The sequence below is a fragment of the Dipodomys ordii genome, unplaced genomic scaffold (assembly GCF_000151885.1).
Source record: "Dipodomys ordii isolate 6190 unplaced genomic scaffold, Dord_2.0 Scaffold109, whole genome shotgun sequence".
Lineage (NCBI taxonomy): Eukaryota > Metazoa > Chordata > Mammalia > Rodentia > Heteromyidae > Dipodomys > Dipodomys ordii.
In genome coordinates this window covers 4,083,597-4,099,488 of record NW_012267325.1, presented here as the reverse complement: position 1 = coordinate 4,099,488, position 15,892 = coordinate 4,083,597, and the positions used below count along the sequence as shown (strand labels likewise).

At 41.3% G+C, this 15,892-nt stretch overlaps 1 protein-coding gene across 1 annotated transcript in view; it reads left to right on the top strand.

Annotated features, from left to right (window-relative positions):
• Positions 1-6: 6 nt before the first annotated feature.
• The window catches only part of Jph1 (junctophilin 1), a 79,802-nt gene continuing 63,916 nt past the window's right edge, over positions 7-15,892 (top strand). The window contains exons 1-2 of the mRNA XM_013028431.1: positions 7-450; positions 5,857-6,613. Coding sequence (XP_012883885.1) covers positions 72-450; positions 5,857-6,613 — 1,136 coding nt within the window. The 5' untranslated portion in view covers positions 7-71. The remainder of the gene's footprint in view (positions 451-5,856; positions 6,614-15,892) is intronic.

The window sequence follows — 15,892 nt, the reverse complement described above, 5'->3', positions numbered from 1 at the left end:
CACCCTGCCGTGCCCAGCTCTGCCCCCCGCGTCCGTGCCCCCGCGGGGAGCGCGCCGGGGCTGCCCCCCGAATGACGGGCGGAAGGTTCGACTTCGACGATGGCGGCACCTACTGCGGCGGCTGGGAGGAGGGCAAGGCGCACGGGCATGGCATCTGCACGGGGCCCAAGGGCCAGGGCGAGTACTCGGGCTCCTGGTCGCACGGCTTCGAGGTGGTCGGAGGCTACACCTGGCCCAGCGGCAACACCTACCAGGGCTACTGGGCGCAGGGCAAGCGGCACGGGCTGGGGGTGGAGACGAAGGGCAAGTGGATGTACCGGGGGGAGTGGTCACATGGTTTCAAGGGGCGCTACGGGGTCCGGCAGAGCCTGTGCACCCCGGCTCGCTACGAGGGGACCTGGAGTAACGGGCTGCAGGACGGGTACGGCGTGGAGACCTACGGGGACGGAGGTGAGCGGCGTCGCGGGCGGCTCCGGGAGCCGGCGTGGTGGGCACTGCCCAGGTTTCGGGGTAGCGGGGAGGACGCGAGGCGCACGTGTCCGGAAACCCGCCAAAACACCTGGGGAGCCTCCTTCCCCCCCCCTCGCCCCGCGCCCTCCCTTCCCCCGCTCCCCCCGAGGGTGTCTGTGTTCGCGACCCCGATGAAGGGAGGGTTTGGTCCGGAGGGGGTTCCTGGGGACCGACAGGGTGTCCCCACCCCCGGGCGAGCGCGGCTTGAATGTACCTGGCCCGCGCTGCGTGGCGCTGCCACCCGGGAGGGTTGCGCCCCGGCTGGGGAGAGAGAGGACGCTGTCACTTGAGCCTGTCACATTACGTTCCTGATCCCTCCCTCCCTCTCCCGGCCGGGTTTGAAATCGTCACTCCGGTGGAGTTCCAACGAGCGCCCCGGGCTGGTGAGGCGGCCGGGTCCAGGCTGACCGCTCCGCGGATTGGTTTCACGTGGAGTCTCAGATTTCGCTTCTGGTCCTCTAGTAGCCTAAAGATAGAAGCCAGAACCCCATAACTAACATGTTGGACGGAATGAGCCTTATTTAGAGTGCATTTTGGAAACGCGCTGGTTTGGGCCAGCGGAGAGGCCCACCTGGGAGCAGGTGGAATTCACAGGGTGTGAGGGTGGATCTAGCTTTCATTCCGTTCCCTCAAGGATTGCTTTTCAATCAAAACAAGAGCGGGCTTCGCTGACTACGAGAGGTCATTGGACTAGGGAAACGTTTTAGAATGGGCCATGAAGTTTTTTTTTTTCAATTTTAAGAAAAAAGTATAGTTGAAAAAATAGGTTCCTATAGTTGCTAACTTAGCAGCTACTTTGCCTCTCAGTACTGAATCACTAGTTTGCATTAAGAGGTCTTAACATGTGTAAACAACATAACACCTTAAGATAATATTTAACCATATTTGGGGAAATAGAGAAGTTGCTTTTTACATTCGGAAAAGTATCTTGAAACAGGTGTCAAACCGTGAATTTCTTTGGATCACAAAAGTGGGATGAATGGTTCATGCTTTGGCATTTTCTGATAATAAGTCATCTTATTTAATTGAAAATGGATTATAGGAGGCAGTGTCACCTTTTGGAATTAAGCAACTTGGACTTGGAGGCTGGTAAAGGGATCCAATTAACAGTTTCTGCAGCCCACTGCAACCCCAGTCAGCCACTGCTTATATAAAAGCTTATACAATTTGTCCACTTCACTTACTCAGAACAGTTGGGCCATGTTTCAAATGCAAAATAGCAGAATGGTAGGATTTTCTTTAAAAACAAAAAAGCATCTTTTCATCCTACAGCATAAATAATGGATATAGTTCTCATGGATTAAAAGAACAAACCAAAAACAAAACAAAACAAAAGAACCCAAATTTTTAATAGTTTTCTCTTGGCTCTAAGTCATGAGTTCCATATTGGTTAATCAGAGACCTTAGATGTTCTGAATGGCCAGAAATTGCCAAAAAGACAGCACTGGAAATATGTCAGTTTGTCGTTGGATTTTATTGGAAGCCACAGCTGTATATACTAAATTCTATATTAAATGTAATATTTATTTTTAATGTGGACATTTATAACCCTTTTAGAAGGTCATAGATCTCTCACTTCAATATTGGAAGGTTAAATATAGTCTTTTAAAGTTACTATTCACCAGATAAAATCTCTTAGCTTGGTGTATTCATCATGCATAGTAATCATAACACATATAGCACAACAAAAGCCAACTATGTATCTGTGTTGAAGAAGCCTAAATAAGTCATGAGAATGATTTATGAATAGCAACCTGCCTAATGTTTTAAAAAGATTTTCTAAATCCCTAAAACTATCATTATCTTAATATTGTGGTTTTCTTTTTCTACCAAAAATGAGCCCAAAATCCATAATGTGCTACAATTAGGAAGAAAAAAACTTACAAATCACCTTTGAATGTTCACTCTCTCTGTTGGTGAATTTTCTGACTTCTCCCCACCCCCAAATGCCTCTTCATTTCATTAGACAGTCTGTAATCATTTTTTAAAATCTGAATGGAAGTGACTTGCTCCAGATCATTTCCTACAGAAATTTTGCTTCACGTAGTGGCATCACATTGCCTCTTCGTACATAAGAGCTAGTTTGTTTTGCCTCCATGTCCAATTTAAGGGAAATCTGATTCCATGTATTTTGGATGGGAGAAGTAATAATTTTATGTGAGAAACAGCTGTATATAGCATGTTGCTGAACTAGAACACCCCCTGAATATTAAGAACAAATTAGTACCATGCTGGTGGAATTTAAGTGTAGGTGCCTGTTTTTTTGTGCAAATTCTGACTACTGTACTTTTTTTTTTCTCCCTTCACTTGTCACACAGTGATGGAGAATAGTAAATAGGAAGAACCATTGTCTTAACACCTCTATTTGTAGGTGCACATAGCTTTTGTTGTGTGTAAACTTTAAGTTGAACACAGAGCAAACAGTAAAGCAAACTTTACTAGAATTGAGTCTGCACTGGACGCCTTCCGCGACATGATGGTGCAGTTAATCTGACTAGAGTGCAAAAATCAGTTCCTAGATGGACACCATACCATCTAAAACAAAACCTGTTAAAAAACATTTTACCCTTGTAAAATATTCATCTATATTTTTGAAATGAAGAAGAACGAATTGCAATTTCATTTGAGCAGCCAGAAGTCCCCCACCTGCTTCAAAAAAAAAAAAGGCTCCTTTTTCTAGATTCATCGACTAAAACTAAAGCTACTTTAAATTTCATATGAACTCCTTAGAGTTTGACTGTGAGTTGGTTCCTAGCAATGCCGTGGAGGAATTCTTGCCATACTGGGATTTAACAAAATGGGAGTGGAATGTGGCCAATGCTGGTGCTCCTTGCCCCTCCTTAGTTAAACAGAGAATTAAACTTGCTAATTATTGCTGTTCTTTAAACAGCAATACTTTATTAGAGATTCTAAATTCTGTTTTTACTCTTGGCAATATCAGTATAAGGAAAGTAGTGTTAAATTTTTCATCAGTGCTAAACATTTACTAAGAGATGTGACTATGTGTATAATCATAAAAGTGTAAATACTATCAATACCAAAAAGCCTCATCACGAATAGTTGCCAAGTAAACTTGGTGTTACTTAGAAAAGTTAAAGTGATAGGGAAGTGATAAGATTATAGCATGTTTATTGGAACACAAAATGTTAAAAACTTCCAGTTCCCATTCAGATAGCAATGTTTGGAGATAGCAGTAATTCTGTTGGAAGGTTCTTATCCTGGATTATACTTGTTAAAGATAACTATCTTATACTTTTGACTTTATCCTTTTAAATAATTCTGAATCAGCCACTCTCTAACAAGTTCATAAATGTGACATTAAGACGTCTACTCAAAATATGACATTCATAGTACCAGACCCACTTATATATTTCATTGTCATCCTTCTGTTGTCTTATTTGACATAAATATTTAAGAATAAACGGAATGAGAAGGCATTCTTGAAATTCATCCAAACATGTAATTTGGGAGCTGTTATATTTTTAACTTTTAATATAATAAAATAATTAGCCCTTGTTTACACAGTGATGTAAAACTACTAGCACAGCTGGGCACATGCCTATAAACCTCGAAGGCTAAAGCAGGAGGACTGAATTTGAGGCCAGCCTATGCTACCTAGCAAGACCTATTTCTTAAAAAAAAGCAAAACTATAAGCATGATTGGTTAATCACATTTGGTGGAAATCTATACATGGTAGCACAAGATGTGAAGCACAAGGTAAATATATATAGTCCAAAACAGAACTAAATAAAGATGCCCAGGCAATAATCATTTCTTTTCTCTCACATCATAAATTGTTATAAATAACACAGAATTACTGCATTTAAAATTTACCCAGACAGCTGCTTTTTGGAGGGGTACTATAAGGTAAAATGTGCCTTTAATTAAAGAAAATAGCCTCAAATTTGAAAAGAAAATCCTAAAATTCCTCAATTCAACCTTCATTTCTTCCAAAATTTTTAACCCATACCAGGTTGTTTTTTTTTAATATCATTGCTTATTTAGTAGAAAAATTTGCTGAGAACGAATGCTTTAGAACAGAGTTTACCTGATCCTGAAAGTTCATATGTAATATTAACTGAAAAAGTATTGTTATTAACAAAGTTTTAGTGGACATCTTCAAATATACCTTCATTCAGAGTTCAAGTCCATCTTGGTAAGAGGAGTGCTTTCCTCTGGCTTATCTCAGTTTTTACAAGTGATTTTTTAACATAATCAAACTCCAAGAATCTCTTACACTTAGCTATGACTTTAGAAGTCTTGTGTTTCTTTAAGTAATTCCTTAGTGCTCCAGTCTGTGATGTGATTGTGGTATGTCATAGGTGAGGAAATCTATAGAGAGAATGGCCAGAAGAAAGCAAAAGTTTAAAAAGTAATATGGTACAAAAGTTAACATTTGCACTTAGAAGGAAATGAACATTAAATTGCTCATTTTTTTCCCTTAATGGTTTATTAGTCACTGTATTTTCTCAAAAAGATTTCCTCATGTCCAAATATAAGACATAACCATTTTCCCTACCCTCAATGTGAGATACTCCATGTAGTAGAAAATCCAAGACTAAGTCAGGAGCCTGTCAACTCATGCCTGAAATCCTAGCTACTCAGGAGACTAAGCTCTGAGGATTGCTGTTAAAACCCAGCCCCAGCAGGAAAGTCCCTGAAACTCATCTCCAATAACCACCAAAAAGCTAGAAGTAAAGCTGTGGCTCAAGAGGTAGAGCACCAGCCTTGAGCACAAAAGCTTAGAGACAGTACCCAGGCCCTGAGTTCAAGTCCCAGGACTGGTACACACACATACACAAAAAAAATCCAAGACTGACAACCTATGGTGCAAGTATTCAGATCACTGTTAATAGTTTTAAGCCTTTGTGGTTGTTGGAATGTTATACTGGCATAGACCTAAAGGCCATTCTTACTTTGTCAGCTAAACTCGTAAAACTAGGAAAGAAAATCCAGATGGAATTCTTTTCATCTGCTGAAGCACTGCCTTCCTAAGGGATTTTTTTTTTTTTGGTGCTTTAATTTGGAGATGAAGGAAGTTATTTCCTAATGATGACTTTTTTTTTTTTTGGTATTAGAAAGGAGTCATTCCCAAGTCTAACAGTTCATGTAAATTTCTCAATGAAAACCACAATTTATCATACTGTTGGACGATCTTATACAACTACGTTAAAGCCAACAAGCCAAATGACTGGGATGGAAAGTATCCCCAAGGGTTGGATCTGACCTTGGGCCTAGCCATCCTGCTGGGGAGGAAGGGTTGTTCCAGGGGCACAGGTTCTTGCAGATCCTCCACCCCTGGCTGTCCCTCAACTTACCCTGTGCTCTCTTGCGATCTCTTGAAGGTACCTACCAGGGACAATGGGCTGGAGGCATGCGGCACGGCTATGGTGTGCGCCAGAGCGTGCCCTATGGCATGGCCACGGTGATCCGCTCGCCACTGCGCACCTCGCTGGCCTCGCTGCGCAGCGAACAGAGCAATGGCAGCGTGCTCCACGACGCCGCTGCCGCTGCCGACAGCCCCGCAGGCACCCGGGGGGGCTTCGTGCTCAACTTCCATGCTGACGCTGAGCTGGGCAAGAAGAAGGGAGGCCTCTTCCGAAGGGGCTCCCTCCTCGGAAGCATGAAACTTCGCAAATCCGAGTCCAAGTCTTCCATCTCCAGCAAGCGCAGCTCGGTTCGCAGCGACGCGGCCATGAGCAGAATTAGTTCCAGCGATGCCAACTCCACCATCAGCTTCGGCGACGTGGACTGTGATTTTTGCCCAGTGGAAGACCACGTGGACGCCACCACCACGGAGACCTACATGGGGGAGTGGAAGAACGACAAGCGCAATGGTTTCGGCATCAGCGAGCGCTCCAACGGCATGAAGTACGAGGGCGAGTGGGCCAACAACAAGAGGCATGGATATGGCTGCACCGTGTTTCCTGATGGCTCCAAAGAAGAGGGGAAATACAAAAATAATATTCTGGTTCGCGGAATAAGGAAGCAGCTTATACCCATAAGAAATACAAAAACTAGGGAGAAAGTGGACAGAGCAATTGAAGGCGCGCAAAGGGCAGCTGCCATGGCCAGAACCAAAGTGGAAATAGCAAATTCAAGGTATGTAAATGCACGGTGGGTGGATCTGCCCAAGCAGGTGGTTCCGAAATAATGGAAGGGTAGGTCTGTCACTCTGCTGCTAACATCACCAAAAACCAAAGATGAAAGGGGATAGAAGCCAGGTGCCACAGTGGCTCAGGCCTATAATCCTAGGAACTCAAGAGGCTGAGATCTGAGGATCACAGTTCAAAGCCAGACCGGGCAGGTAAAGTCTGTGACAGTCTTATCTCCATTGAACCACCAAAAAGCCACAAGTGATGCTGTAGTTCAAGTAGTAGAATACTAGCCTACTGTGAGGGGGAGGTGGAAAGCCAAGAGACAGGCCTGTGAGGCCCTGAGTTCAAGCCCCCTCACACACGTGATTGGACCTAATACAATGAGAGGTAATTAGTTATGAAACTAATTACCAAAAATACTGGAGGTACCCTGAGTGCCCCTTCCTGCTTAAATTTCTTCCCTGATATTTAACCATGTGATGGAATTCGCTCAGACCTTATAGCTTTCTGAATCCCAGAAATTAGTTTTTGATGAAGGACCTCAGAAATATTACCACAGAGAACTGTTGTTTGTGAGAGAAAGAAACTCTCTCTCCTCATGGAAACATGCATATTATAGATACATACCTTTATTCTGATAGTTATGTTAGATATATGTACAATTTCCCTTTGTAAATTTGTCCTTACTTATAAAAATTTCATTCTGTTTATTGAGGCCTTATAGGTAAAGTTGGTTTAGAGGAAGCCACCAAGATCTAGAGAAGGCAAAACTAGAAAGTTACATGACAAAAACTAGCATGTATTAAAAAAAAAAAACACCAAGCTCAGCTACATGGAAAAAACAAATAGACCAAGGCTTAGTCTATGCAGAAAGATTAGATCACTATGTATTAAAAGGAAAGGGGTGAGGGGAACCTGTCATGGACAGATGGTACTCTTACTGTGCCAAGGTTGGAAGAAAGTAGAGCAGAAGAGGAGGGCTGAAGTGAGTAGGTGAAAGCAGTCAAATAGTCGATTGACAGGGACGGGGCATGTGTTCACAGGAGTTCCTGCTTCATGTTTTACCAGATTCCGAGATCCAGCAAGAGGGATGGAGAAATATATTAGAAATAAGGTTTTATTAGTGATAGATGTCATAGAATAGAGGGAAAAGGAAGAAGGATTGATTTTACATGGAAAGTTTTGTTCTTGGGCCCATTTAAAGTACACTGTGTGGCTATAATTTTGTATGATGTGAGGCAGAAATTTAAATTTGACATGGAATATTACAACTTCTGTTCCTGCTTCAATAATATTCTTCTGTCATAGAAATATCCTTTTTGAAAACCACAGAATATGAACATATCTTCAAGCGTCTGTTCTAAGCATTGAATCAGTACATTCTACCCCAATTAGTTTCTACAACACTAATTGGAAGGTGAAAAAGGTCACTTTTTTTGTTTTGGGGTTTGGGGCATTAATTTAGCTCTCAATATTTTGTCTTTATCATAAACCCATTCTGTTTTCAGCACAAGCATTCATGAGAGGTTTCTCCTACCTTCTGTGCTGGGCATCTTTTGCTTTAGGGTGCAGTTTTCTCTCATCATTAAGCATGGGATCTACTTCCCTACTTTTTGTGTTTTTTTTTTTCAGTTTTGCTACTTTTACAAATATAATCTTGTTGGCTGTCCTAGCCTTCCACTTTCAGCACTAGCACTATACCTTTTTCTTGTTTCTAGCCTCCGTTTACTTATATATATATATATATATAGAGAGAGAGAGAGAGAGAGAGAGAGAGAGAATACTGGCAATTGAACTCAGGGTGTAATACTTGTGAACAGTTGCTCTTTCACTAGAGCCACATCTCCATTCCTCTATCCTCTGATTTTAAACTCTCTTAATTTCTTCGATTTTATGTTCACCTTATAACTTAGTGATGTACTTGAGGCAAGTTAAATTCTTGGCAGATAGAAAATAAACCTGCACAGGACACTTCAGCAAATGATTTAGTCTAATCATTTTCTGAGTAGTTTAAATGGAAGGAAACCATATGACAAAGGGGAATATTTATGATGCAAATATGATCTCTACCCTCCTATATACATGAACTGATATATCTACTTACACTAAATCTGCCCGAGCTCTAGCCACATTCTCTCTGTTGCAAGAGCTTTGAGAGCAGTATCCTATGATTTGGGAGCACTGCATTATATAGTTATAATCAGAAAATCTTTAACCTAAGACCTTATACTTTCAGAGAGCTAAGTACTTGATAAAGATTTCATTTAGCTATTTAAAAAGCACTTAATTCATTGCACTAAGTACAAAATAGAATCCATCATAGGACAAATACTGAATGATACCACTTAAATGAAGCCTCAGAAATAATCAAACTCTTAGACACAGGAAGTAAAATGGTAGGTGTCAGGGAATGGAGTGACGGGGAACTGGGGGAGTGTCTGTAAACAGATATAAAGTTGCAATTATGCAAGATGACAACATTTTAGAGATTTTTCTGTACAACCTTATAGTTAACAATACCAAATTGTGGTATTCAAATTTTTCTAAGAGTAGTTCTCATGTGAAATGCTTTTAACCTTTATTTTTATTTTATTTTATTTTTGTCAGTTATGAACTCTGGGCCTGGGAGCTGTCCCTCAACTCTTCAGCTCAAGGCTAGCGCTCTACCAATTGAGCCACAGCACTACTTCTGGCTTTTTCTGCTTCTGTGGTGCTGAGGAATCGAACCCAGGGCCTCATACATGCAAGGCATGCACTCTACCACTGAGCCACCTTCTCAGCCCTTAACCTTAATTTTTTTAAGGCAAATAGGATACAATAGACAAACAAAATGATGGAGAGAATGTTTTTTTTTTTGGGTCCGGTCATGGGGCCTGAACTCTGGGCCTGGGCGCTGTCCCTCAGCTCTTCAGCTCAAGGCTAGCGCTCTACCACTTGAGCCACAGCGCCACTTCTGGCTTTTTTCTTTTTGCTTATGTGGTGCTGAGGAATCAAACCCAGGGCCTCTGGCATGCAAGGCATGCGCTCTACCACTGAGCCACCTTCCCAGCCCGAGAGAATGTTTGTTTACACTTAGTGTTTGTTTATACTTAGTGTTGTCCTCATCAAAGCCCTGAGAAGAAAGACTGGGAGGTGAAGGTTAGTAGGGAGAAGTGATTTTTCTGTTCTGCACACCTTGTCTGACTGACCAACCACACTGAGGCTAATGAAGTTCCCTGGTACACAGTATGGCTAGATAGCCAGTCTTCTAGTACTACCTACAAGTGTCAGTGTTTGGGACAGGACAGGCAATCAATTGTAGGACTATGCTGCTGCTACCACTCTCCCTGACTGTTAGTGCCTCTTCTGATGATAACTGCAACACCTGAACAGGTATTGTTAAGAGGGAGCCCTAGTCTACCACTCCCTGGCCTCAACTGCATGGCTGTTTCCACAGCAGTGGCTGTCTGTGGCATTGAAGTAACCAGAGAGAGTGTGGAAGGCCCCTTAGGTCCGGGGACCTGGTGCGCAGGTAAGCATGTCACATCTGTGTTAAGAACTTAAGAGTGGCCAGGCATCGGTGGCTCACGCCTGTAATCCTAGCTACTCAGGAGGCTGAGATCCGAGGATCATGGTTCAAAGACAGCACAGGCAGGAAAGTCTGTAAGACTCTTTTCTCCAATAAACCATTAGAAAACCAAAAGTGGCACTGTGGCTCAAGTAATAGAGCACTTGCCTTGAGCTGAAGAGCTGAGGGATAGCGCCCAAGCCCAGAGTTCAAGCCCCATATCCGACAAAAAAAAAAAAAAAAGAACCTGAGGGTGGATTCTATGTTTGCTATTTCTAGATTTCAATATTAAAATGATACCTATTTTTCCTGTAATTTTTTTAAACTGCTTCCTATACTTTAAGAAAGATGTATTACAGTTTGTCCTGGGGGTAAAGCTCAAGTATTGGAGAGCCTGCCTAGCAAGTGATAGGCCCTGAACTCTAGTACCTCCAGAAGAAAAGAAAAGGACTTATTATAGTTTCATACTAGACCTTCCTCAGAATCACACCCCCCAAGCTAGGTTCCCTTTACCTTTACCCTTTACCTGGCAGCCTTCCCTGGCCCCCCCAAACCAACTCCTTAGTCCTCGCCCATGGTTAGGGTTAAGGTCTTTTGTTCATGGAACTTTTCCCTGATCCTGGGCCCTTAAGCCCCCTTTTATCCTTCTCAATTAAATTAAATTCTCTCATCAATTTATGTTGCCATTTTTTATCTGTATTTGTTTAATATCATTCTCCCCAACTAGAGTAGAAATAGTGGCTCAACCCTAATGATAGTTCTATTCCCTTTTGTGTCCACAGGTGAGCCTTTATCAGGAACATTGCCAAGTGTTCTAGTAAATACTTAATGAGTGGTGAATTAAATCTTCACCATTTAGGGTCTGAATACTGTAGGTCTTCTAATTCATTTTGTTTTGTAGTTATATAAAGGGGTCTTAATTTCAGAAGTCAGGTTATGAGTATGATGCATCTTAATCAATGTTATCCCTTCCATCCTTCTCCCCCATCTTTCCGCAGTCTAAAAATCCATAGTTTGGAGGAAAGAAACTTAGCTCTAAAAATTCACCATACTATTGTCTGGTGATCATCAGGGAAGCTCAGCAAATGCAAAGTGTATGACACAGGCACTCTTTTCCTTCATTTAGCCAACATAGTAACAAGGCCTGGGCAGGGAATTGAGCTTCAAGTGCAGCCAAACTTATTGTCATTTCTGGTAGGTATTGAACCATTCCAGTGATATGCAGGAGTGATTCCTTTCACATGTAGAAGCTTCAGGAAGTCAACATCTACTAACATTAGCTCATCCTGAATACTTGATCTCACCAAAGTATGCAATAAACCAGAAGATGAGAGATTGTTATCTCCTAAAAATCAAAGTTTGCTGAATATTCAGATTCCTTTATTTTCTTGTGAAAATTTTTCTTGTGACATTTTGGGGGATCATTTTTCTTAAAATTGCATATATTTTAGTCAAACACATAAAATTGTCTGAGATAGGCAAGATAGTTCTTTACAATTTTGCTTGACTTGATTCATACTTTGCTTATTAGTAACTCTTGAGTCAGAGCACATTATAGATCCAAAGTAAACTGACTACAACTGAATTAGGAAAACATTCACTGTCTGCCAAGTTATTGTGAAAGGCCAAATTTTTGAAAGTCTTAAATTGTGTTGGATAAAAAAAAAATGCCCTTTCACTTTTGTAAATTCAAATTAGTAATTTATATGCTTCATTTCTTTAATGTTAATGGTCATGTCACATTTTTAAACATTTTTTGTTGCCACAAATTGTGCAATAGGGTTTTATTGTAATAGTTTCAACATAGATATGTACTTACATCAAATTCACCAGTTCTATATTATTTTTTAACCCACCTACCATATTTTTAAGAACTTGCATTTTCCATGAATTTTTTGTTTGTTTGTTTCTTCAGCTAGGTCTCTGATTATTTCTCAGTTGTTAGCACAATGATTTTTGCAGGAAGGTAAATTGCTTCTAATTCTTTGTAATTTATTGAAGAGGCTGTTTAACAAGTAAAGTTGTGAGGAGTTTACAGCTAAGAAGAGTATTAATTATTTTCTGTAGTTATGCTGCCTATGTTCTTTTGCATCTACATGTTGGCTACCTGTCTCAGTTCCTACTTGCTATAACAGTACTTTCCAGAAAAATTTTCAGATGCTTACTTAAAACATTGAGTCAGATACAGCAAAATTACAGAAGCTACTATTCACATCCCTTAGAAAATGTTGTTTTTGAGGATTGGGTAAAAGAAAAGAATGTGTATTTTGGCTGTAATCACCACAATGACTCCACTTCTTTAGTACTAATTATCTGTATGTTTCTCATTACTGTGAAAAAACATCTGAGTAAACGAGGGAAGAGGGATTTACTGTGGTTCACAGTTTGAGAAGTTTAAGTCCATGGCTACTGTTTCATTGTTTCCATTGTTGTTAGTGGGCAGAACATCATGGTGGTAGGCTATGGCAGAGTGAAGCTATTCACCTCATGGCAGCCAGGAAGCAGAGACTTTCAGACTTCGCTGTCTTTACCTTTTGTTCCATGAAGGCTCAGCCTTGGAAGATGCTGCCCATATTCAAGGTTTATTTATCCCACCTTAGTTAATCATCTCTGGAAATGACCTCACAGACATACCCAGATGTGTGCTTTATTAATCTCCTAGGTATATCTCAATTCAGTTGACAGTCAAGATTAACCATCACATAGTATATCACAGGGCTTTGTAAACTACCAACAGCTATATTCAGTTAATGCATAAGAAATGTTTCTATCCTAATAGCACCACTCTTAAAAGTGAACACTGAGTCAGGCACCAATGGCTCACACCTGTAATCTTAGCTATCAAAGAGGCTGAGATGAAAGGATTGTGGTTCAAAGCCAGCCAGGGCAGGAAAGTCTGTGAGACTCTCATCCCCAGTAAACTATTCAGAAAAGACCAGAAGTAGGGCTGTGGCTCAAGTGGTAGAGCACTAGTCTTGAGCAGAAGAAGCTTAGAAACAGTGCTCAGGCCCTCAGGCCCTGAGTTCAAGCCCCAGGGCCAGGAAAAAAAAAAGAATACTGATAGAAGACAAGAAACCATGGAGGTAAAGATAGACGAGGAAGGAAAAAAGGGAGGGAAAGAAGGCTTGGGAAGCAGAAATACAGATAAGCATAAGGAAAAGAATGAAATCCTCCATGTTGGCCAGCTGTATATAGACATGAGTATGTGTCAGAATGTCCCCAATGGGACTAGGGATGGGATTCAGTGTAGAACACTTACTTGTATGCACAGGGTCCTGAATTTGATCTCCAGCACCACTCTTTTAACTGATACTACATGCTTCAACAGATTCAATTTCCAGCCGAAGATCTATGTGGAGTCAGTGTCGTGTCAATAGGCAATTATATTTTTTTAAGACTGAAGAGAAAATGAGCAAGGAAATTCATGTATTTATGTCAAGCTGAGGTAGTATTCCAAAGATAATATAGGATAATAAAGGTTTTACTTTCATTGTTCAAGTCTATTATGTAGGTCACCATCATCATTTAGACCTATTATAATTTTTTACTTCAGTTAAAGTATTTAAATCCATGTTTCTCCTTTTTACCATTTCCCATGGAATAAAGCAAGGTGCTGGATGTGACTTCCTCATTTATCTATAGGCTGTTTGGAGCAGGCACACTTCAATATTTTGTAGGACCAGGAGCCATCCCTGAGGATGCTCTGTACCAGAGGAGGGGGTGGGGAAGCAGCTAGAATGACAAAGATGACCTCCCAGGGGAGCAGCTCCGTTCTGTTCCCATGCTAGGAGATGTAACTTGGGGACACAGAGACTCCGGTGGCAGCTCCTGTACTTCAGCTCTCATGTTGCATCACTCACCATTTCCCAGTCCATTGCGTACAACATGGGAACACATTGTTAGGAGATCTTTGTGAATACTTCTTAGGATGGCTTACTTTGAAGGACATATCTTTCAAAATCTCTGTCCTCAGCCTTCCATGTACATAAAGAAACTGTGAGCCTACCTGGGCACAGTGGCTCATCCTAGCTACCCAAGAGTCTAAAATCTGAGGATCTCAGCCCAAAGCCAGCCCAGACAGGGAAGTCTGTGAGACTCCTATCTCCAGTTAACCACTCAAAAGCCAGAAGTGAAGCTGAGACTCAAGTAGTAGAGTTCTAGCCTTGAGAAGAAAAATTAAAAAAAAAAAACCCTCAGGGACATCAGCACAAAAGAAAGAAAAGAAAGAGAGAGAGAAAGAGAGAGGGAAAGAGAGAGAGAAAGAGAGAGAGAAAGAGAAAGAAAGAAAGAGAAAGAAGGAGAAGGAAGGAAGGAAGTTTAAATTAGTCTTAGGCAATAATGAATGGGAAGGTCACACTGTTAATACTGACTTTCTAGCTATTGAAAACATGCTTGCTGAGACTTGAGTCATGTAGGCCTGGCTCTTCCCTTTGTGAATGAGCAGTGTTGCTTGTTTGTTTGTTTGTTTTGGGGGGAGGGGTTGTTTTGTCAGTTGTGGGGCTTCAGCTCTGGGCTTGGGTGCTATCCCTGAGCTCTACAGCTCACCACTTGAGCCACAGCGCCACTTCTGGTTTTCTGGTGGTTTATTGGAGCTAAAGAGTCTCACAGACTTTCCTGCCTGGGCTGGCTTTAAACCGCCATCCTCAGATCTCAGCCTCCTGAGTAGCTAGGATGACAGGTATGAGCCACTGCACCCTGCAATATTTAATTCTGCAAAGGTCTGCTTAGTTTGGAAACTTGCTGTGAAGATGAGAAACTAAGCCGGAAAACCCAGAGTTATGAAAAACTAGGTATGAGAGAACTCATGTAGACCTTATTTTAATTGTAGAATTTGGAGTTTGCGTAGACAAGATAAATTCCAGCACATCCCATCTCATTTAGCTCCCAATAATACAAACGTGAGTAATAAAGCACAACTTTCCTTTTAGTATGGCTTCATTTGTCATGAAAATCAGCCTGTCGTGTTTTCTGGAAATTACCCCCAAAGTGTGATGGCATTCCCTTTCTCTCCCCCGCATTCTATGTGAATTTCAGGTTTGACCTGGAGAAAAGTCTGTCTTCGGGCAAGTGGCAGAGTCCTGTATGCGAGCTAACATAACTGTCACCGCCTCCTAGCAGCAGCTGTCAGGCAGCCAGAGCACCCTGCTCACAACTTTCCATTATGGATTAAGCTGACTCTGCCAATCTCACTTTACTCAAGACACCAAACTGGATGCTTGCAAGACTAGGACCTTGCAAATCTTTGAGATGCTTTTCTTATTATAGATGAAATATGAACATTGTGTTTAGGAACAGGACCCAACAAATGCCAAAGGTATTTATGTAAGCTATTCAGCTTTAGTACAACAGCCTCCTGAGAATAAAATCCAATCAGCTTTTCATAATTTTGCCATTCTATTTTAGTTGGTGGCTCACATTTATTTGTCTTAATATGCTAAACTCAAACTAAGCTTCTTTCTCAGAAATTTAATTAATATGTAAGAAATCAAGATTGCCTTCAAAATAGTTTTAATGCTGTGAAGCCAATCTTCTTAGCATTTTCACGTGGGCCACAAGAAGCTTAGTTAAGCCAACCAAAATATATTTAGTCACTTTCTAGTACTTTTCAAACAATAGGTTATGCCAGAGATCAGCCAATAACCTTTTGGTTAAGTTTCACTCTATCAAGTCAACCAAATTTTTATTTCAGTTGCTTCATCTTGTAGGCCATGTTTAATTTTTTACGTTGGTCTGATA